General features: G+C 37.2%; 1 protein-coding gene across 1 annotated transcript; it reads left to right on the top strand.

Moving 5' to 3' along the window:
• Positions 1–630: 630 nt before the first annotated feature.
• On the top strand, positions 631–22,413 carry SQLE (squalene epoxidase). The gene is made up of 11 exons (XM_036883172.2): positions 631–1,751; positions 4,706–4,958; positions 10,097–10,277; positions 10,892–10,988; positions 11,870–11,983; positions 12,064–12,235; positions 14,032–14,127; positions 18,796–18,938; positions 19,336–19,432; positions 21,047–21,134; positions 21,888–22,413. The coding sequence occupies exons 1-11, from the start codon at positions 1,461–1,463 to the stop codon at positions 22,078–22,080; spliced, it is 1,725 nt and encodes a 574-aa protein (XP_036739067.2). The 5' UTR covers positions 631–1,460; the 3' UTR covers positions 22,081–22,413.
• The last annotated feature ends 246 nt before the right edge of the window (positions 22,414–22,659 follow it).

Raw genomic sequence — 22,659 nt, 5'->3', positions numbered from 1 at the left:
CACACCGGTGGCTCTTCCTACCATCGTCTAGGTTCTACACACACTAGGCACAGGACAAAAAGGTTGTGTCTGATTTATCCCTGTGGCCCCGGGATGGCATTGTAGTAAGCGCTCAGTAAAGTCCACGGGATGAATGGAAACATCTCGACTTTAGGTGGCGCAGGGGCGTCCTCGGCACCAACTCTGCCTCTCCCTGCGTAGGAAGGACCGCAGCAGCGGGAGCTGCAGCCAAAAACCTGAGGGCGGACCCGAGGGCACGACCCCCTCTAACCCCACCTCCTCCGGAGCCAAATCAAGCCCTCCGATCCGCCCACCAGGTGGCAGCGCCCTCCGCGCGCAGTCCCACCCTACACCATCACGCAACATCGCCCTAGCGCCTCACCCGGCGTCCCCGATCTGGCCGCGGCGTCCGCGATTGGCCAAACGCCGCATAGCGCCATCTCAGCCTACGAGCGGTGGGCGTTCTCATTGGCCGGCAGCGGCGGCGGGCGGGGCCTGCGCGCAGGGCGGAGCGGGCTCTCCTCCTTGAACCCCACCCCCTGGTCCCTCGCCTGGGCGGAGCCTTTGGGCCGCGGGGCGCGCGGGGTGTGTGGCAAGCCTCGGGTGGTTACTCTGGTTACTAGCGCGGCGGCGCCGGGGCTTGGGATGTTGGCGAATAGACCATCGGGAGTCGCCGCCCTCTGAGGGAAGTTGTCTGGAGATCGCCGTTCACCTGCGGGGAAACGGAATCGCGGACTGGAAGGTTCGGGGGCTGGTGTATCGGAGGCTGATGTGGGGAGATTTTCAACAGGGGTTGCCCTTCCCTGCTCCGGAGCCGCAGTGGTGAAGCCGAGGCCATCTTTGGTGGGAGACGGCAGCTCGGAATTTCCACCTGGGCCGCGTAGCCTGGCCGCCCGCGGGGTGGGTGGGCGCCGAGTCGTACTCCGCGCTTGCCAGCCCGGCCCGGGCATCGCGGTCTCAGGAGGCGAGGCCACCTTTCTCGCAGCGCCAAGATTTCTTTGATTTTTTTTTTTTTATCCCTCACTGTCTTCTGAAAGAGCACCTGCTGCTGGTGAGAGAGAAAGGTTTTTCAGCACTAGGAGTCAACATCAAAATTAAAAACATCACCTGCAGTAACCCTCAGGAAAAACCCCTCCAGGAAACAAGAGAAAAGGAAATAAATAGATTGACTGAAACAGGAGAGCCCGGTCGGTGCTGTTGGAGCAGGCGATTTTTTAATACTGCTTTCTAAGTTCTGGACAACTTTCCTGTCTTCAGATACTTTTGTAGTAACTTTATATGATTTTGTAAATTGCTCTGATTTGAACTGCAATCCTGTTTTTACGGTATTTACTGGAGTTTGGCCGGTTTCTTGTGCTCCTTTTGGTAGCATTTCGGGGAAAACCTGTCATCACCCAAACCCTACAAGGCAAAAAAGGATCCCAACACGGACCCAGAGTCACCCAAGTAGCCTTGGAACAATGTGGACTTTTCTTGGCATTGCTACTTTCACCTATTTTTATAAGAAATGCGGAGACTTCGTCTCCTTGGCCAACAAGGAGCTCCTGCTGTGCGTGCTGGTGTTCCTCTCGCTGGGCCTGGTGCTCTCGTACCGCTGTCGCTACCGAAACGGGACCTTTCTCGGGCGCCAGCAGAGCGGATCCCAGTTTGCCGCCTTCTCGGATATTATGTCAGCCTTGCCCTTCATTGGCTTCTTCTGGGCCAAATCCCCTCCTGGATCAGAAAATAAAGAGCAGCTTGGGTCTAGGAGGGTAGGTTGAATTCAAAGTGGTCAAACAAATGAGTATCTTATTTGAAAATTAGGATTGGGGTCACCCAAATGTAAATTCTCCTTAAGGGGCAAAAGGCAACAATTTAGATACAGTGATACGAATTCTCAGTTTTTTTTAAGCCTTTGTTTGTGGCTGCATCCTTGACACTGTTAGGGATGATTGAAAACATCTGTTTCATTTGGTTGAGCCAACCTAAATGAAATTGATTATGAATATTGATTTGATTTTGAAAGGTGAAATTAAATGTTAGAATTTCATTTTGAAGGAGGACAGAATCACTTTCTGTGATGTAAAAACAAATGTTTTAGGGTAAGAATTGTGTTTGTAGCTGGGAAGAAACCTGCAGGTGAAGTCTGCTGCTTGTAAGAAGTGATCGTTGGGGGAAGTGACAGAACAGTTGGAAGAGCTGGCACAGTAAAAACGCTCAGCACTTTAGTCTTGGACAAAACACCCTCCTCTCCCCACATTAACGGAGCTTTGAGTAAGTCAGTGTAGTAATATACTAAATCAAGTGAATAATTGGCTACTGTCCACAGTTCAGTCATGTTCCTAAATCAAAGGCTGTTTTTCACGTAATGTTTAGTGTGGGAAGACCGCAGCGAAGGGGACAATAGGGATGAGGGAGATCTTTGAGGCCAGAATATATAAGGCCTGTTGGCCATGGATGTTTGGACTTTTCCACAAGAGCACTGGGGGGATTTTTAAGCATGGGAGTAACAATATTTGATTTTTAGTTTTTAAAAACATTCTGGTTACTCTTTGGAGAGTGGATTGTAGGAGTACAAGAATGGAAGCAGGGATGTCAGGTAAGAGAGCCCAAATAGTAGGCCAGGTGGGGATAGTGATGATCTGGAGTTGGGGTGAGTGGCCTGCAAGTAATTTGCTCTTTGGGGGTTCTGTGTCTACATTACTTACACAAATGAGCAAGGCTTACAGAACAGAGGACTTGGTTTAGAATTTTTGCTCCATCACTTCTGGTTGTCAGACCTTTGGAAGATTGCTTAGTTTCTGTAAGAATCAGTTACCTTTTCTGTTAGATGGGGGCGGCATAAGCCTGCTGTTAGGGAGTTAAATGATTTAATGTTTGCAAAATGCCTGATTCATAACTGTCTAATAAATAGTAGCTATTAATACTGGTTTAAAGGTAGTATACATCTGTTAGGAACATTTGAGTAGTGCTGAATTCAGTGATACATGACGGGTGTGGGTTGGGGTAATGGAAAAGGAAGGGGAGGGAATCTTTAATTCTCAATTTGAATATTTTGGTAATGTTGTCTGAGATAACTTGGGAATTGGATTACCAGTAGTCAGTAATTGGTTTCACTTTGTGAATGCCTCAGACTTTATGCCCATTTTCTAAACACCAGAGTTGGTAGGCTGTGTATTGAGTACTGAGTTCCCACTAGTGCTTCCTATTCTGACCTTCCAAGTGTGTGTGTGTGTGTGTGTTTAACAGGGAAAATTTAGGAAGAAAAACTATTAAAAAATAGTCAAGAGGAGAAAAGGGCCTTATTTTGCTCTGTGAACAGTAATTTAAGGATAATCAGCTCTGGTCATTAAGAAATACTGATGGGAAGTGTCAACTCTATTATCTTCTCTTTAAAAGACAAAAAGGTGATTTCTCTAAGAGAAATTATTAAAAATGGAGTGGACAGTGCCCCAGTCCATTAGATAGAGATAAAGGAAGACTGGATGGATATTAAAATCATAGAGAATTAAAATTCTAAAAGGTTTTGTTTTATCTTTTAGAAGGTTAAATCTTTTATTTAAATGGTTTTTTGCCTTGGGACTTATTAAAACCCTTTGAAAATGGCATTTGATCTTATTTTAATCGTTAAGGTCAGAGAACTCAAGAAAGATGTTTTCTTGGAATTCTATATCTGAAATACATTCCCACTTGTGAATCCATATACCAAGAAAAAAATACTTATTATAGTATTGAATTATTCATTGAAAAGAAAAACCCACTCTCACTGTTACTCTCAATGGACATAAATCTCTCAAAACAAGCCTTTTTCATGAAAAAGTCATCTTATGATCAAGTAAAGTTTTTACTGTCAGCCCAGCAAGAAATAGGTTTAACATTTATTTATAAATTGGAGGACCAGATGTTAGATCAGGCCCTCTTTAGAGTATCAGAAGAAAAGGAAAGGGTAAATTAAATATATTCTTATATGTTAAGGACTAAAATGGTGGTCAGGTTGAATTCCAAAGGATAAATAGTCATTTTACTCCTTTGGAATTTTGTTGTGTTAAATAATTCCCAATTAATAGATTAGTAGCCAGGATCTGACAGTCTTTTCATAATATAAAAGTGATTTTAGGTTAAGATAGCTGATCAGATGAAAACCTCGAAGGAGAAAATTAAGATGAATAGTGGAATTCTAAAAGGCGCTGAATAGTTTGCAACGTGCAGTCATATCAGAAGTTGTACATGGCTTGCATTTTGTAGATCTTCAGTATGTATTTGAAAAATTGAATAATTAATTATGGAATTTTCCCTATAACAGTCCTCGAAGCCCCTTAAAAGTATTTTTTATATTTGGCCTGGTATGGATTTCTAACTATGTCTGTAGAACAGCATCTTCTAAATATATTTAGAAAACAGAATATATTATTATTAATACATCACTGTCTATCATTATATAGTCTATATGTTATGTATTATATATTATTAGTAATATATTATTATACATAAATATCAAACTTACTCTTATTGGGATAATATTATACATTTTTCTTTAGCCAGTATTTTGTATCATTAGTTTCTATATATGACCTGTATTTAAAAATTTCATAGTTCATTTGAATTTGCTATTGTTTAAGGTAAAGCTTTTGCTCAAGATGCAAAAGTCCAGTGTGTCTATAGTAGTAGTATGATTTAAGGATAACACATATGTATACATAATTCACTTTTTCTTTTTTTTAATCAGCGCAAAAAAGGAGCCAGTATTTCAGAAACAGCCTTGATAGGAGCAGCAGCCTCTGCATCAACATCTTCTCAAAATGATCCAGAAGTTATCATTGTGGGATCTGGTGTCCTTGGCTCTGCTTTGGCAGCAGTCCTTTCCAGAGATGGAAGAAAGGTGACAGTAATTGAGAGAGATTTAAAAGAGCCTGACAGGATAGTTGGAGAATTTCTGCAGCCAGGTGGTTATCACGTCCTTAAAGACCTTGGACTTGAAGGTAGGTTCATATTGATCTTTAGGAGTTATGAGTGCAAACAAGCACTCTGCACTGTACACTATCCTGTGACGGTAAAAATGTATTCTGTTTTCTTTATAAAAGTTACTGTACTCGTTTACCAACAAATTTCCAAGAAAATCAGAGCAAAGGAGAAAAAAAGCATTTAGTAGTATGAGAAGATATGAAGTAGACTTAGTGAGATACAATGAAGTGGCTGAAAAATTGTAATGATCAAAATTAAGGACTGGAAAAATAGAATGAGGGCATAAACTTTAGGGAAAGGTGAAGGGGACTGTCATGTATAGACTGCATATTATTATGTGCCTGTTGTAAATTCTTTTATTTAAGCATCATTCATCCATTAAGCCAATGCGTTTTAAGCCCTTAACTATTTATTTAGGGTATACTTATTCACTGTCCACTTTGTGAGGTGCTGTACTAAATACCAGATTTATACTGGGGGACAAGACAGATCAACTATACTCTTGAGGATCAGAGTACAAGATATGCCTAGGCTATGAATTGAGAAAGAGCTTGCTTGGCATATGTGGTAAGTGGAATGCTGGAGTAATTATGAGCATTGATGCTGAAACTAGATTGCCTGTTTTGAATACCAGCTCAGGTACTTAAAAAGCTGTATGAACTTGGCTAAGTTTTGAAACTCTTGTGTACTGGTTCCCTCACCTGTAAAATGGCCCCATTCTAAGAGTCTTTGCCTCATAGGTTGTTAATGAGAATTAAATGAATTCCTGTACACAAAGCATTCAGAACAGTGCCTGGTATGTAGTAGGCACTGTGTAAATATTTGCTATTTTATTCAAGGAACCAACAAGGACACTAATGTAGGTAGAAAGTACTGAGTGATGGGTTACAGAGAGTAGCTTGAGATTAAGGTTGGAGAGGTAAGCAGATACTGCTTTGTATAGTTTTGTAGGTAGCAGAGTAGGAGGTGATGTGATCTTAATTATGCCTCTATAAAGTGGCTTAAACTTTTGACAGCTACTTACAGTAACAAACACATTGAACATCCTCAGTACATACGTATATTTAAATTGGAATGAAATTTGTCTTATTTTACTTTTTAAATACTTGTCATTTTACCCAACTATACAATTCACAGGTTGAAACTCATTTCACAATTTATCACTGATCATACCCTGCAGTTTGTAGAATGCTATTTTGAAAGAATACATGGATACGATGTGGTGAGTAGACTAAGATTGTGGCACTGCGAGTAGCAAGAATCAAAGCAAAGAGTCTAGTGGCGACTCATTGCTAAGTTCAAACGATAGATAATGGTGGTTTGGACTAGCAAGGTAGCAGAGGATATAAAGAGAAATGGACTGATTCATTATAAAATTAAGAGGCAGAAATGGCAAGAGTCACTGAAGAATTGGTGTGAGATAGAAGGAAGAGGGAGGTATTAAAAATGATTCCTAGGTTCTGGTTTAACAACCAGTAGGTGGTGGTAACATTTGCTGACAGAAAGATGACCTGTTGAGGAACAGGTGTTGGAGGAAATTTGGGGGACATTGAGATCAAGTGAAGATGTTAAATATATGAATCCGGAGTGCAGAGGAGAGGTTTGAGCTGGGGTTAGAAATTTCAGAGATGTCAGCATATTTGTAGAACTTAAAAGCCACAGCAATGATTAAAACCATTTAAGGAGAACATGTAGGGAGAAAAGAGAAAACAGAATAAACCAATCCAGGCTGACTTTTGAAGAAGACAGTGTACAAGCAACTTCGAAGTAGCTGGCAGAATGGCAGAAGAAAGCCACAGGTTTTGGTGTCACTTAATCCAAGAGAGGAGAATGTTTCTAGTAGGAGGAGTGGGTATGTATCAATAAAGGAAAGGACAGATGTGTCCTGGTTTGCTATTGGAAGTCAGGTAAGATGAGTACAGAAAAACAGCCACTGGATTTGGCAACTTGGAGTTTGCTTGTGACATTGAGATGTTGCGGTGGAGTTGTGGAGACAAAATCAGACTGATGTGAGTGGGAGATTAAACAATTGGAGAATAGAAAACTACTCTTGAGGAGTTTTTTACTAATAAAAAACAGAAATAGGGCAGTAGTGAGATGTAGATGTGAGGGCAAAGGAGGTGCATTTTGATACTACAAGATGTTTGGGGACGTTGAAAGTAGTGAGGCAGAACGCAATAATGCAAGAGAGGGAGGTGCCTAAAAGAGTGACATTCATTCATTCATTCAACAAATATTTATTAGGCATTGATCATATTATAGGTACTGTTCTAGATGCTGAAGCTACAGTGGTGAACGAAACAGAAAATAATCCCAGCCATCAGAAAGTACACGTTCTAGTGGGTAGTGTAGAGGCTGGTGATAAAAAGCAAAAATAAAATTAAGAATGTATGTTAATGGTTATAAGGACTTTGGAAAAAAGGGAGATAGGGAGCTATGTGATTTTAAATAATGTGGTTGGGGAAGGGAAAGTCTCTTTGAGAGATGATATTTGAGTAAATGGAAGGAGGTAAGAGAGTTGCCCTTGGGATATCTGGGGCAAGAAAAAATATCACGCAGGGAAAAGCCTGGGGGAGGAGCAAGCCTGGCCTCTTTAAAGAGTGAGGAGAGAGAGTAGTGTTGACTGGAGTGAGAATAGTTAGAGAAAAGGTCAGGTCGATTATCGGGGGCTGGACTCTAAAAGGTCTTCGTAACCTACTATATGAATTTGGCTTTGACTCCACATGGAAGCCTTTGGAGAATTTGAAGAAGAGGAATTATTCAATGTCACATTTTAGAAGTATGATTAACAACATTCAAAGTATTCTTGTTATTGTGTAGAAAAAAGAATAGATCATAAAGTGGCAAGGTCAGAAGCAAGGAGACTTGTTAGGAGGTTATTGCAGAATCAATGAGAGTTGATGGACTGGAACAGGGTCATAGCAGTAGAGGTGTGGGAAGTGAGTACATTCTGGAAATGTATTTTAAAGGAAGAGTCAGTAGGACTTAGTGATGTCAATGTTTGGTATGAGAGAGAGGTGTCATAGAATTTAAATGAGACTAGAAGACATTACCAAAAGATGTCCAGGACTGAACCCTGGGGAACTCTCCTATCTGGAGATCAGTGAGGTGAGCAGGAACTAGAAAAGGGGACTGAGAAGGAGCAGTCGGTGAGGAGGAAAAGCAAAAGACTACTGGGTAAGGACCCATGTGGAGAGAGTGCCTTATGAAGAAGGGAGATTCCATCTCTGTCCTTACAGGTTTCCAAACCACCAGCTTACAGGAGATTTCCTGAGACCAGGGTGACAAAATCCTGAGAAGAATCATTACCTTTATAGTTGATCATGAGGCAAGCAGAAATGCTCTCCAACATATCCTTTCGAGATCTGGCCTCAGGAGACGACTCCAAGGTTATGGCACAAGCCTCAATGGATTGTTATATGTAGTTCATCAAGTGTCAGAGAACCTATAAAGTATTTTAGCTAGTCCACATACCATAAATCCTTTAATATCAAGTCCTTTTAATCTTCCTTATGCTTTTAATTTCCCCTCAGGTGTGAGATACGGAATATAGAAACACTTGGAATAGTTACTTTTTGGAGCATGGACTTTTCATATAATATGGACTTAATCCCTCACGGAGTGTGGGTTTTTATTAAGTGAACTGATTGTCCTTTGGTTTAAGATTAATGTCTAGAACTCTTAAAATGAATATTATAATTTAAATGCTTTATCTTTTTGTATCGAAGTCTCAGTAATTAATGGGGGACCTCCTCCTCACTTCATTTTCTTTAGGATCATCTTGGCTTTACTTGGTCTTTTTGCTTTTCTGTATATAATTTATAATTAGGTTCTCAATTTCCATGAAAAATAAAAAACCCTGTCAAGATTATGACTCAAAAAACACTGAATCTATAGCTCAATTTTGAAAAATTGATTTGAATTTCTTATTCATGAATGTGGTATACCCTGCATTCAGTTAGGTCTTTAAAGTTTCATAAATCCTCCATATCTTTTCTTATATTTATTCCTTGACTCTGGTTTATATTTGGGCTTTCATAAATGATACATATTTTAATATGCACTATATACTCAGTTTGAGCACAAAGTTATGTTTGGATTTCTTATGGGTCATGTCCTGTGGTAGATGGCTTAATTCCATGTCATGTCTCAGGTCATTGAATTGAGTTTTTGTGATCTTTATTTTATTGACAAATTTATATATGGTGTGAAGTTCCAATGTCCCTTGCTAATGAGAACCTTACTTCCTTTCCAGGAGTGCCCTTTACAACTCTAGCTTTCTTGGCTTGTAGTTTTGATGCTGTTGCCTTTAAAACTTGCTTACTGGTTTGACTTTGAAGTTGCTTTTCATGTTTTGCATAAATGGTTTTTTGTTTTTGTTTTTTTGCTTGCTTTTTAATGGAAAGCAATTCTGTACTTTTTAATGTGGAAGAGTGTTTTCCATGTCACTTTATCTGATATATTAACTAGTAAGTACTCAAATATCACAATTATGGAGCCCTAGTGATAACTGTAGTTAATGTCACTGGCTTCTAAATTATTAATTATCTATTATTCTTGAAGCATGAATTTCATTGAAGTTTAGGGTACTGTCTTTCTGCCTGTTTAAGTGTCCAAAGTCTGTCATATTTGATTCCATCAATAAAGTTGAGATAGAGACATGTCCCAGAAATCTTAAATTAGACCTTATTTATGTACTTTAGATAGTTTACCCAAGGCAAAATTTTATTATGCTGCTATCCTTTTTACATTTTCTGGTGTGTTCTAAATTGGTCAATTTTAGCATATAAAGTACATCTGTAATACAGTTACGGGTTGGGAAAAACAAGCTATCTCAGTAGTTGGACAAAACATTATAGAAATACTAGATGGGCTTCAAACATCTAGTATTTTTTTTACAAACATCTGAGTAAAGACTGGCAATTTACTGAGATCCAAATGGAATAAACTGCTAATTGGCAACTTTTTAGGATATTTGTGTACTTTTCCAGAAGCATTAAGATTTCAAACATATATTAATGTCCAGTCTTCCAAATGGTCTCATAGCTTAATGAAGACAGAGACTCATTTTCAGTGCCTCCTCGTCCTCTTGGTGCCTAGTAGAATTCTGGGCACATTAATGAAATCGATGTTTTTGAACTGAATTGTTTTGCAGATGCAGTAGAAGGTATTGATTCCCAGGTTGTACATGGCTACATGATTCATGATCAAGAAAGCAAGTCAGAGGTTCAAATTCCTTACCCTCTATTGGAAAACAATCAAGTGCAGAGCGGAAGAGCTTTCCATCATGGAAGATTCATCATGAGTCTTCGGAAAGCAGCCATGGCAGAGCCCAAGTAAGACTCCAGCTTCGAATATGTAATGTTAAAGAACACATTTAACCTTGGCCTTTGTCACACACTATTTTATAAATTTTTGTGAGTGTTGGGTAGAGGCTGGAATATAGGTATTATGTTAAAGTAAACCATAAGTTAGAAGAATGTTAGATCTTCAGTGCCTTTGTTAAGAATATCATAAAGAAGACTATAAAAATTATCCATGATCCTTCTCACTAGAAGTAACTACTATCAATAATTTGGTGGATAAAATTCAGTTGTATTTTCCAATCTGGGTATGAATTTGTGTGGGTATGTAAAATTGTCTGCATGTATTTTATTTTTTAATGAATTGAGATAAAAATCTATTATTTAAAAAAATATTCTTTTAATCATTACATTTGTAACATGTCTTCAATTTTAGGAAATTAGAAAATACTACACATAATCCTAAAACTCATTAATGATGTTTTTGCTTTTTGTCATTCTAGACCTTTTTCTGTGGACATGTGTTCACAAAGCATGTGTGTCTAGTTTACAAGAGCAAACTGGAGATAAGAATTAAGGAGTTTATGATTCCTCATTTAAATGACTCAAATGTGCTCTTATAGAATTGATTTCTATTTACCTTTTAGTACAAAGTTTATCGAGGGCATTGTACTACAGTTATTAGAAGAAGATGATGCTGTGGTGGGAGTTCAGTACAAAGATAAAGAAACTGGAGACATCAAGGTGCGATATATCAAATGGTAGCTCTTCCTAAGAGGTTCTTTTCCTTCTTGTTCTTCTCCTCCTTTAAAAAAGTAGGCTCAGCCATTTCTTATTTCTCAAATGGACTGAGTTCCCTCCAAGCCCTCTGCAATAAGATGGATTTTAGATTGCAACACATTGCTATACAAATAACTTCATAAGCAAACCCCACTATATTAACAGTATTAAAATCGGACATGAGAAATATACCCTAGCAGAGAAGCAGAGGGGAACTGGAAGGTGGAAAAGGAAGGATTCACTATAAAAGAAATTATTGGGATAAAATAAACAATTATTTAAATCAGAAAGGGACAAGTAAGAGATTCTCTGGGGAAATAGCAGAATTAAATAGTTTCCAGTACAGTTTACCCTTGAACAAAATGGGCTTTAACTGCACAATATGTTTTTTTATCATTATATTTGTATTGTATATTTAATTTTATACATAATTCATGTATACAAAATTCTCCTAAGCCCTAGCCACTGATTGAAAGCACTGTATGAGGTTTGAAAATTCTAGAATAAAAATATCTGGCTTGTACTTGAAATTTGTAATGAGATTCAGTTTTTCATGGTCCATGCTTGCTTAGTAGTTGTTTATTAAAGTGTAGCTTAATCCCAGATGGTTTGAATGGTAGAGCTTTGAAGGATGGTGATCCTTAGGGATTCCGATGACGTACTCTGAAGATTGGTCATGCATTAACTTAAGCCCATAAAAGTTTCCTCAAAGCATTATCTTCAAATAGCCTCTATTAATGTTGTCTGATTATATATTTAAATTTGTTCATGCACATTTTGAAGTAACAGTCCTTTTCCTCTGTATTTCTAACCACTTAGCTGAATATGCTTTACGTTTGCTGTAGGAACTGCACGCTCCATTGACTGTTGTTGCAGATGGACTTTTTTCCAAGTTCAGGAAAAACCTGACCTCCAATAAAGTTTCTGTTTCATCTCATTTTGTTGGCTTTCTTATGAAGGTACTGTACGAATGTAATTGTAGAAAAATAAAGGCAACTTGGAATTTGAAAATTATTAAAATATTTTATTTTTTCCCTAGAATGCACCACAATTTAAGGCAAATCATGCTGAACTTATTTTAGCTAACCCAAGCCCAGTTCTCATCTACCAGATTTCATCTAATGAAACTCGAGTACTTGTTGACATTCGAGGAGAAATGCCAAGGAATTTAAGAGAATACATGGTTGAAAAAATTTACCCACAATTACCTGGTAAGAAATAAGATTTCATTCCCATTGTAATCTACAGCCTGAAAGCAAATTTCACAAAAGGTTCTCCATCTCCAGTTTTCACTAAAGCTGTGTCTAAATTGGGCCAAAGGTAAGGATGGCACATGAAAAAATGCATCTAGTCAGTCAGGTACTCTGAGCTGAACCATTTAGCACATAAAATTGCAAAGTTAAAAAAAAGTTTCAATCTATTCATTATTAACAAAGCATAGTTTTTAGGATACTAACATTGGCATATATGGTACGGTTTAAGGTAGTCTGAAGAGCAACCTAGTCTTATGTTTAATTACTTTTGTGCTTAGCTTTTGTAGAAATGCTAGCTACCACTTACTGAATGTCTACTTTTTAAGAAAACACAATTTCATGTAATCTACCAACCACCCTCTGAGGTAGGCATTATCATTACCCCCATTTTACACATAAGGGAACTAAGATTTGGAGAGGTTCCTTAGCTTCTCCAAGAACAAACTATTAGGAAGTGGCACAGCCAAGTTTGAAACCAGGTCTGTCTGGCTAATACATCCTTGCCCTCAGAACATGAAAGCTGTAAGGAGTCTTTAAGATGATTTTTAGTTTTTAGTTGAATACAGAAAGGCTTCATGAGATTGAGGACACAGAAATTATATTCTGATTTTTTTTTTTTGAGAATGGGAAGATACAGGTAAGAAAAGAATATAAAAAATTATTAAGAATATTGGCAAAATTGAATGGAAGCCCTGCTTGCTAATTATATGATTATAGTGATATAGTAATAGGAAACAATCCTTGGTATAAGTGAATTTTTAAAAATTGTTCTTTTTTCAAGTTTTTTTTTTAACTAAGCAAAAGCACTCTTTTATAACAGAGTATTAACAGAAATGAAGGTATAGCAATTTAGATTTTTAATAATGACATTTTCAACATGTCAATACATTTTCACTCAGTTAAGACATTTTTGAAAATTTCAGATGGAAAAATGAGTTAGGCATATTTAGGAAAAGGATAGTCAGTATCATGATATTCTTAGCATTTTTTTTTTCTTTTACTGTAGATTATTTTTTCCAATTCAGAAGTTAATTGGAGAAGACTGCCCTAAGATCATGGAAGGAAAGACCATTTATAGGTTTATGTTAATATTAGATTATTGAAATTCTACTCCTTAAGGAATAGAATAATTTCGGTACTAGGCATTCTGTTCCTGTATTCCCAGATTACAATGAGAACTACATGAAAGGAAAGTTCATTTTCTATACAATTAGAAGCACAAAACTTTAAAACTGGGAAGTATCTTAGAGATGAGCTAATCCAATCCATTCATTTTATAGATGAAGAAATTGAAGCTCAGAAAGGTAGAGCTCTCTACATCTTATCTACTGTACATACCCTCCTGCTGTTTCTCAATTGGTAGTGTATTTAATCTGTTATTGCCAGAATATGGTGGTGACCATAAATTGTTAAATATGACACCTATCAGTTAACATTTGGAGGGGCAGGTGGTTTTTCTCCTTGTCCCATTTATTTAAATTTGCTTCACTCTTCCTCTAGTTTTTTGTTCATTCAACTGTATATATATTGGTTTGCATTAATTTTCTCTTAGATTCCTTTTTCTTCAGCATGAATAACTAGGTACACAGTGAACAATTTATTATTGAAATAATTAGTTTTTGATTTATCACCAAGGATATATGTAACAACCATAACAGACATATAGCAGGTATTTGTTTATACTTGATAAGAAAATGTGATAATTTGATATTGAGATGTAAGCCATTTATACGGTGGGGTGGGATTTCTTGCAGATCACCTGAAAGAACCATTCCTAGAAGCCACTCAGGATTCTCGTTTGAGAGCTATGCCAGCAAGCTTCCTTCCTTCTTCACCAGTAAACAAACAAGGTATTCTTTTATTGGACTGATTTTATAAAGGATATTCCAAATACTCAATTTCAGTAGTCCAAATGCCATATGTGATTATACTGCTGGGAATAACTTGTGGGACAGAGAATTGGTTACTGTGGATTAATATGTTACTAATAATCAAGATTAATTTTATGATCTCTTTATTTAATATTGAGTGTATATAAGTCACTGTGCTAGCTATTGAGGCTACAACAGTTACAGTCTAGAGAAGGCAGTTTTCTAGTGAAGGATATAGACAGGTAATTTCAGAACACCATTGATAAATGCTGTAATGATAGAAGCCTGCTCTCGGAACCACTGATTCACTGTGAAGGGAGCTGCAAGGCAGGGAGGGGAGCTTGTGACCTGGGAAGGGTGGTTAGGGAAGATACTGCTCAGGGAGTAAAGCTGGAGTTGGGGCCTGAGGGACGAGTGGGAGTTCATGAGTTGCACAGTGAGATGAGGGACTTCTGAGTACGTGGGATAGTATCCACAAAGGCCAGGACGACTGAGGAATGGTGGCACTTTCAGTGAACTCAGGTTGTCCATGGCTGGAGCAAAGGATAGGTGTCAGAGTGGAAGAAAGGTAAGATACTTACTAAAAGTTTAGTTTTAATACTATAGACAATGGAAAGTCATTGAAAAGTTTTTTTTTAGAAGCCATTTAAAAGTTTTATACCTCAGTAAGTTTACTTTAGTGAGATATAATTCAAGATTTTATAGTTTACCCATTTAAAGTGTACAGTTGATTAGTTTCCAGTATATTCACAGGTATTTACAACCATCACCACAGTCAATTTTAGAACATTTTCATCACCCCAAGAAGAAATCCTGTACCCATGAGCAGCCTTCCTCATTTCCTTCTAACCCCCAGCCCTAGTCAACCATCAATCTGCTTTTTGTCTCTATAGATTTGCCTATTCTGGAAATTTTCTATAAATGAAATCATATAATATATGATCCTTTGTAAGTGGCTTTTTTGAGGTTGATCCATGTTGTAACATGTATTAGTCCTTCATTTGCTTTTTTTTATTTTTTTTTATTTTTATTTTTAGATAATAATTATTTTTCACTGAAGGGCAGTTGACGCACAGCACCACACCACACTAGCTTCAAGTGTACAACACAGTGATAAAACATTTATATACATAATTCTAGGTTCCAGCTATCACCCTACCAAGCTGTCACAACATCCCGACTATATTCCTTACGCTATACATTACATCCCAGTTACTTATTTATTCTACCACCGGAAGTCTGTCCTTTTTTTTTTTTTTTTTTTTGTGAGGGCATCTCTCATATTTATTGATCAAATGGTTGTTAATGACAATAAAATTCTGTATAGGGGAGTCAATGCTCAATGCACAATCATTAATCCACCCCAAGCCCAACCCTCGTCAGTCTCCAATCTTCTGAGGCATAACAAACAAGTTCCTACATGGAGAACAAATTCCCACATAATGAATAAGTTACATGGTGAACCTTACAAGGGCAGTCATCACAGAAACCCTCGGTTCTGCTCATGCATCATGAACCATAAACAGTCAGTTCAAACATGAACACTCATTTGGTTTTTATACTTGATTTATATGTGGACACCACACCTCTCTCCCTATTATTATTATTTTTAATAAAATGCTGAAGTGGTAGGTAGATACAAGACAAAGGTAGAAAACATAGTTTAGTGTTGTAAGAGAGCAAATGCAGATGATCAGGTGTGTGCCTGTAGACTACGTGTTAATCCAAGCTAGACAAGGGCAATAAAACATCCACGGATGCAGAAGATTTCCCCCAGAACGGGGGGGTGAGGTTCTAAGCCTCACCTCTGTTGATCCCCAATTTCTCACCCGATGACCCCCCTGCGACTGTGCCCGTCTTAGGTTGTTCCTCCCTTGAGGAATCTTAACCGTCTCTGGCTAACCAGTCATCCTCTGGGGCCATACAGGGAAATGTAAAGTTGGTAAGTGAGAGAGAAGCCTCATTCATTTGCTTTTATAAGCAAATAATATTCCATGTGTGGATATACTTTGTTTTGATTATCCATTCATCAGATGATAAAACATTTTGAGTTGTTTCCAATTATAGTTAAGAGCAATGCTGCTGTGAATATCTGTGTACAAGTTTTTGTGTGGACATATATTTTCATTTTTCATGGTGTATACTTAGGAGTAGAATTTTTGGGTTATATGTTGACTCTGTTTACCTCTTTGAGGAACTGCTAAACTGTTTTCCAAAGTGGCTGCCCATTTTGCATTCCTATTAGTAATATATGAGGGTTCTAATTTCTTTACATCTTTCACAACATTTGTTATCTTTTTGCTCATAACCATCTTAGTAAGTATGCAGTGATATCTCTTTGTGGTTTTGATTTGCATTTATCTGATAGGTAATGATTTTGAACATCTTTTCATGTGTTTATTGGCCACTTGTGTAAATGTCCTTTCAGACTTTGCACATTTTTTTAACTGGACAAATTTGAAAGTTTTTATTGTTGAGTTCTAAGAGTTCCTTATATATTCTAGAAATAAGTCCCTTATTAGATATATGATGTATAAAACTTTTCTCCCATTCCATGGACTGTCTTTTCACTTCTTGATGTTTTTAACTTTCATGAGGTCCAGTTTTGATTTGTTTTTCTTGCCACTCATGCTTTTGATGCTATTATCTATAAAGGCTTTGCCTAACCCAAGGTCATAAAAGATTGATTCCTATGAAGACTTCTATAGTTTTAGCTATTACATTTAGGTGTTTGATCTATTTCGAGTTAAATTTTGTGTATGGTGTGAAGAAGGGGTCCAAGGTTGTCCCAGCACCACTGGTTGAAAAAACTGTTCTTTCCCCTTTGGAGTTCCTTGGCGCTTTTGTCAAAATTCAGTTGACTATAAATGTAAGTTTCTTTCAACAATATTCCATAGTTTTCAGAGTGTTTTACATTTCTTTTGTAAAATTTACTCCTAAGTATTTCACTCCTTTTGATACTACTGTAAATGAATTTGTTTTCCTAATTTCAACATGCTTCATTGCTAGTGTATAGACATAAAATTGATTTTCACATATGTATCTTGTATCTCAAAATCTTGCAGAACTCCTTTGTTCTAACAGTTCATTGAAAAGTTTAAAACATGATAGTGGCATGGTAAGATTTTTATTTTAGAGATAATTACTCTGATATGTTGTGGAGGGTCATTTGGGTAAAAATTCATTCAGACTAAAGCTAATTGTAAGACTATTTAATTATTCCTTATCAGTGATAATGAAAGGCCTAAACTAGGATGTGGCAATAAAAATGGAAGGTAGGGAATGGATTTGGGAAATATCTAGGATGTAGAATGCATGAAACTCTGTGATTAACTGGATAATATAGTAGGGGAGAGTGAAGCCTCTTAGTGGATTCCAGGTTTCAAGCTTAGATAATTCGGCCAGCTATTTGCTGCCACTGGAAAGAAAGGAAAAAGAATGCAAGCTTAGGGAAGTGGGGGGAGAGGTGGTGAGTTCACTTTTGGACATACTGGGCATGAAGTGTGTGGGTAGGGCATTTGGAGGTGTCATGTGGAGGGAGCACCATTAAAAACCCGAGTGTGGAGCTTCAAAGAGAGGTCTGAATGGGAGCTGTCGATATGCTATAGTTACTGAACTTAAACAGATTGTAGTTTGCTGTGTAAAAACAAGCATAATGAACTCTCAGTCATGTCAATAAACCATATGCAAAGGGGAATGAAGCCAATGCCAAAACAATATTAACAACCTGCTGTGGGAACATATCCCAGTTGGAGGGATGAGGACTGTTCCATGGAGAAGGAGGAATAAAAGCTGGTTATAATTTATGGTTTTTTAGTGAAGGTATTCAAGTAATATGTAAAAAATTGAGTTAAATTTAGAAGCTACCTTTTTGTAAATTAATACATAATAACGTATTCCATAGTTATGAATGTAGTATATTGTGACATTACAGAACAAAATTACCCATAATTTTACCACCTCAGCACTATTATTGTTGTCATCTTATTTCTGTCACAGACAAAATTATTAAGTGCTTTTTAAAGTCTAAGTCCTAGGTCTAACCAGTCTGACAACAGACTGGGAATCTTAGTGTCAGGCAGCTCAGTCAGGAGGTGCACCTCGAGTCAAACTGGGAGCTTCCTTCTTCTGCTTTGACTCAAGGGTAAGATTTCGGATAAGATTCAGTCCAGGTTTACATTCTCCTAAATTAACATCTGATGGATTTGGAATATCTGCCTATTGGTTTTTTTCAGTTTGAAGTATAACCTTTGAAGTGAAATGTTGGAGATCTTTTGATTTGCTTTTTTCTTTCGAAGACTTGCTTTTTATGCCTGGCTCCTATAGGTACTTTTTTTGTCATGAAAGGCCTTATAAACAAACATTTTGACTTCGACTTCCCCTTTGATTCATGTGTGAGTTTCGTAAGGGTGGGAAACATGCTCTTGTTCTCACTGTATTCCCACTGTCTGGCGCATGGTAGATACACAGGAACTATTAACTGAGCCAACCCTTGGAAGTTTTGCCTCAGCAAACTTATCATTTGTTCCTTGGTGTTTTCACGCTCTAATTGTCTAGCTCTCATTCGTAACGTTTGTAAATTAGCAGAGCAGCTTCTGTTAAGGGATGCACGCAGATGGCGCCCTGACCCAGACATTCTCTTTGCAGGGGTTCTTCTTTTGGGAGATGCCTACAACATGAGGCACCCTCTTACGGGGAGTGGGATGACTGTTGTCTTTAAAGACATTAAGCTGTGGAGAAACATGCTAACTGGTATTCCTGACCTTTATGATGATGCCGCTGTTTTCCAGGTAAGATACTAAATTTACTCTTTGGCAAAAATGTCTCAAAACAGATTTCTTTCTGGAGCTTCAGAGGAATGGGACTTTGCTGGAGGAAAGTACCTAGGAGTCTGATCCTTAGTAATGCTTCTTAGGCAGTCTGTTGAGGCTTACAGACCCTGACCTGCTACTGGTGAATCGCACTTTCCGTATTTGGGTGTTATATAACATGGGCTTGCATGGCTCGCTTTGCCCATAGTGATTGTGAATTTAGTTTCAGAGTCGTAACTTATTGCTCTGGAAATGTGTGTGTGTGTAAATGCTGAACGTAAGGCAAAGGATAAATAAGAGTTTAAGGGGATTATAAACAGCAGTTTGTTCTTTTTTCCCCCATTACCATATAATAAGTGATCTTTTTCTTTTTTAGGCCAAAAAATCATTCTATTGGACAAGAAAAATGTCTCATTCCTTTGTTGTGAATATCCTTGCTCAGGCTCTTTATGAATTATTTTCTGCTCCAGATGGTAAGTGTAGATATTTTTTAATGAACATTACTGAATTGCAAATTTTTAGCACAGGAAGGGAACTTAATTTTAAAAAGTTAGTGATTAGGTCAAATAGAAATGTTTCCTGAGTTTGCAGACTCCCAAGTTCATAGTCCTTTTAACTGCATCCTTGAGTAAGATTTTTAGCTTCTAATCATTATATATCCACTACTTTGTGTGGAAGGCTGTTGTCTTCTCTTGGACAACCTTAATAACAATACCTCAATAATTCACTGTTATTAATTCCTCTGGTCCCAATTGGACCGTACATATCCCCAAATGCATAAGGTTGTGATGGATCAATCTTTCTGGCCATGAATTGAAATATAATACCATTGTTAATATTTCTTTCTGATACTAGTTTCAATTTCTTTTCAAAGTAGTATTTTATAAAATGAATGTGAAGCTTACATTTTATAAAATTACCATGCCCAAGAAGCAGAATGCATCCACCTTTTAGTCATTTGAATATTCTCATGCTTTTGTTTTTGTTAACATATTGTAGTAAGTTGATAATCAATCTGTGTATTAAGGAGAACATGACTTAGCAGAAGCAGTGTTAAGAGATGGAGAAAAAGACAACTACAGCAGTATACAAATTAGTCAATGGTAGGCTAATGAAGCTAGACCTGTAGGTTTCCAAGAATACATGTAACTCAAATCCCATTACTTCATATATCTACAACAAAGCTATTTCTATGACCCAGATGAGGCCCTAGTGATCCACCCTTTGGTGATCTGATTACAAAGGATGATACGGTACAGATGCCTTCTGTAGCCTCCATAACTCATTGATTGTGATTTGCCAGTCACTCCTTCCTTGCTACTTGGAATGGAAGTTAAAATGGCTGGTTGGGGAAGTAAAAAGAAAACTAAGTTTTGAGTCTTTCTAAGCTCTTCTTCCTAAGCTTTTGTAAGCTCTTGAGTATCTTACATTATGAATTTGAATCTGCCAACAAAACAACAACATAAAAAAAATGAGAGTTAGAGGAGGAAAGAGCTTTATTGGAATAAAAGTTTGCCTAGCGCATCCTCTTTTTTTCTGTTGTAAATATAAATGTAGGCATACCTGAAAAGAACATTAATGCTTAACTATTAAAAAGGTTACTGATTGATCATGCTATGTTGTGAGGGTTTAATGAATTACTTTGAAAAGTCTAAAAAACTACACCGATAAAAGGCATTATTATTATTTCAGAGATACAAGCTGGGCATTTGAGTGATTGGGAATTTGGTTTCTAGAATCGTATTTTTATAACAAAGTTTACAAAATATTTTGCATCATTTAATGAATTTACAATATAATCAAGGAAATAGCTTTTAAACAACTTCCAGGACCTGCATGTTTGGTATAGTAATTATTTATTAATAAAAATGTATATATATTCATACTAAAGCTACTACTGTCCATAATGTTGATCATGGAATTTAAAAGAATTCTTGGGTCACTGAAATTCCAGGACTAGATTTTTAAAAAATTATCTATGAAGTTTGATATATGTTACAGCTTCATTTTTTCTGACATATCATTAGCACTCTAACACAAATGTGTGAACAGTTTGACTGGGAGTAATTAAAAAATTTTTATTTTAGATTCCCTGCATCAACTAAGAAAAGCTTGTTTTCTTTATTTCAAACTTGGTGGAGAATGTGTTACTGGTCCCGTTGGGCTGCTTTCTGTGTAAGTTGCTTTGGTGACAAGCGAAACATTGCAAATTTTCTTAGTTTGAATTACTGCAAATCTTTCGTATACATTCTACCATTTTTATTATCCACTAGCTCAGAGAAATGAAAAAAGGCAGTATTTCATCCTTTGTTTTACTTCTGAGAAACAGTTTTGATTAGAAGTTGGTGGCAGGTGAAGCTAAAACCCTTCATTAAAACAGAAGCTTGTTTTGGGCCTGTGGGTTTAAACACATGATCTGATTGATACATGGGACCCATGGATAAGAGAAATTTGTATTTAAAATTTAATTTGGTTGAAGTTTAGGGACTCAAGAAACTTGCTAACAGTTCTGACAAACAGACGTATGTAGAGTGATAATTACTGGCAAAGTCTAAAATTGAAATTCTTTAAGTGTTTCCTCATCTATAATCTGAATGTCAGTACTGTGCCAGGCCATCTAGTACTTCAGACTGGATATCAAGAGTAGTGAAAGAAAACAGCTCAAAACATAGAATTTATATAAATAATACTTAGGGGAGTTACTGGCTTCTCTGACGACGGGGGTATATTCTAAGTAGTGTCTTATAAAAGAACTTTTTTTGTCTGTCCCTGCCTTCAAACTCAGCAGGAAGACACAAGCTTGTAAAGTTCTCTAAAATGCAGACTGTGTATTTAGCTTTGTAGATGATACATAACTGGGATACCTTTTTATGAGTAAACTTTAATTTCTGGGTCTTAGTAATACGTATATATTTTCTTCTATTACAGATTGTCTCCTAACCCTCTAGTTTTAATTGGACACTTCTTTGCTGTTGCAGTCTATGCCACATATTTTTGCTTTAAATCAGAACCTTGGATTACAAAACCCCGAGCCATTTTCAGTAGTGGTATTGTATTGTACAAAGCATGTTCTGTAATACTTCCTCTAATTTACTCAGAAATGAAGTACTTGGTTTATTAAAGAGGAACAGTTTGTGAATCTGTATTTGGAATTCACCAAGTCCTGAGAGACTTTTGGAAAGCGTATATATAGCATAGTACTACACCACTTCTAAAGTGGAAACTCTTGGACTAAGATTGGAATTAATTTGTTTTTGAAGTTATTTGTACATAAACATGTAAACATATACTTTGATTTGCAAATTAAAATGAAGGGCAAAGGAAAATAACTGTTTAAAGGAAATGACTGTTACCATAAATTAGTGCTAATAGTGAGGACCTGCGGTTTATCTTTTGAAATTCAGTAGTTGGGATGAGTCACTGTGGGTGTCACTTGAATAAAATGAAGAATGGACTCTCATGTCTTTTTGTCTCATTCTGGACTTCTTGACATAGCTTTATGATAATGGAAAAGAAAACCAAAGTAGATTTCAAAATATACAGGGAAACCTGTTCTGTTAAATCTGACTTTGGGGTAAGTGCCTTCCTTTCTTCATCTATCTAGTGAGGCAATCTGATAAGGTTCTTTTCTGAGTTGTCTGAAAATAGCACATTCATACAGGAAAGCAGTCAAGGGCTTTACAAGTTTCACTGTGTATGT

This window comes from Manis pentadactyla, chromosome 3, assembly GCF_030020395.1.
Source record: "Manis pentadactyla isolate mManPen7 chromosome 3, mManPen7.hap1, whole genome shotgun sequence".
Taxonomy (NCBI): Eukaryota; Metazoa; Chordata; class Mammalia; order Pholidota; family Manidae; genus Manis; species Manis pentadactyla.
The sequence above is the reverse complement of the archived record's forward strand: the minus strand, read 5'-3'. Positions and strand labels throughout refer to the sequence as shown.

Excerpts from the sequence above, each read along its gene's own strand:
- SQLE (XM_036883172.2), top strand. The coding sequence starts at position 1,461 with ATGTGGACTTTTCTTGGCATTGCTACTTTCACCTATTTTTATAAGAAA. Across the intron at positions 4,959-10,096 it reads TAAAGACCTTGGACTTGAAG|ATGCAGTAGAAGGTATTGAT; the intron begins GTAGGTTCATAT and ends ATTGTTTTGCAG. Across the intron at positions 12,236-14,031 it reads AATTTACCCACAATTACCTG|ATCACCTGAAAGAACCATTC; the intron begins GTAAGAAATAAG and ends GATTTCTTGCAG.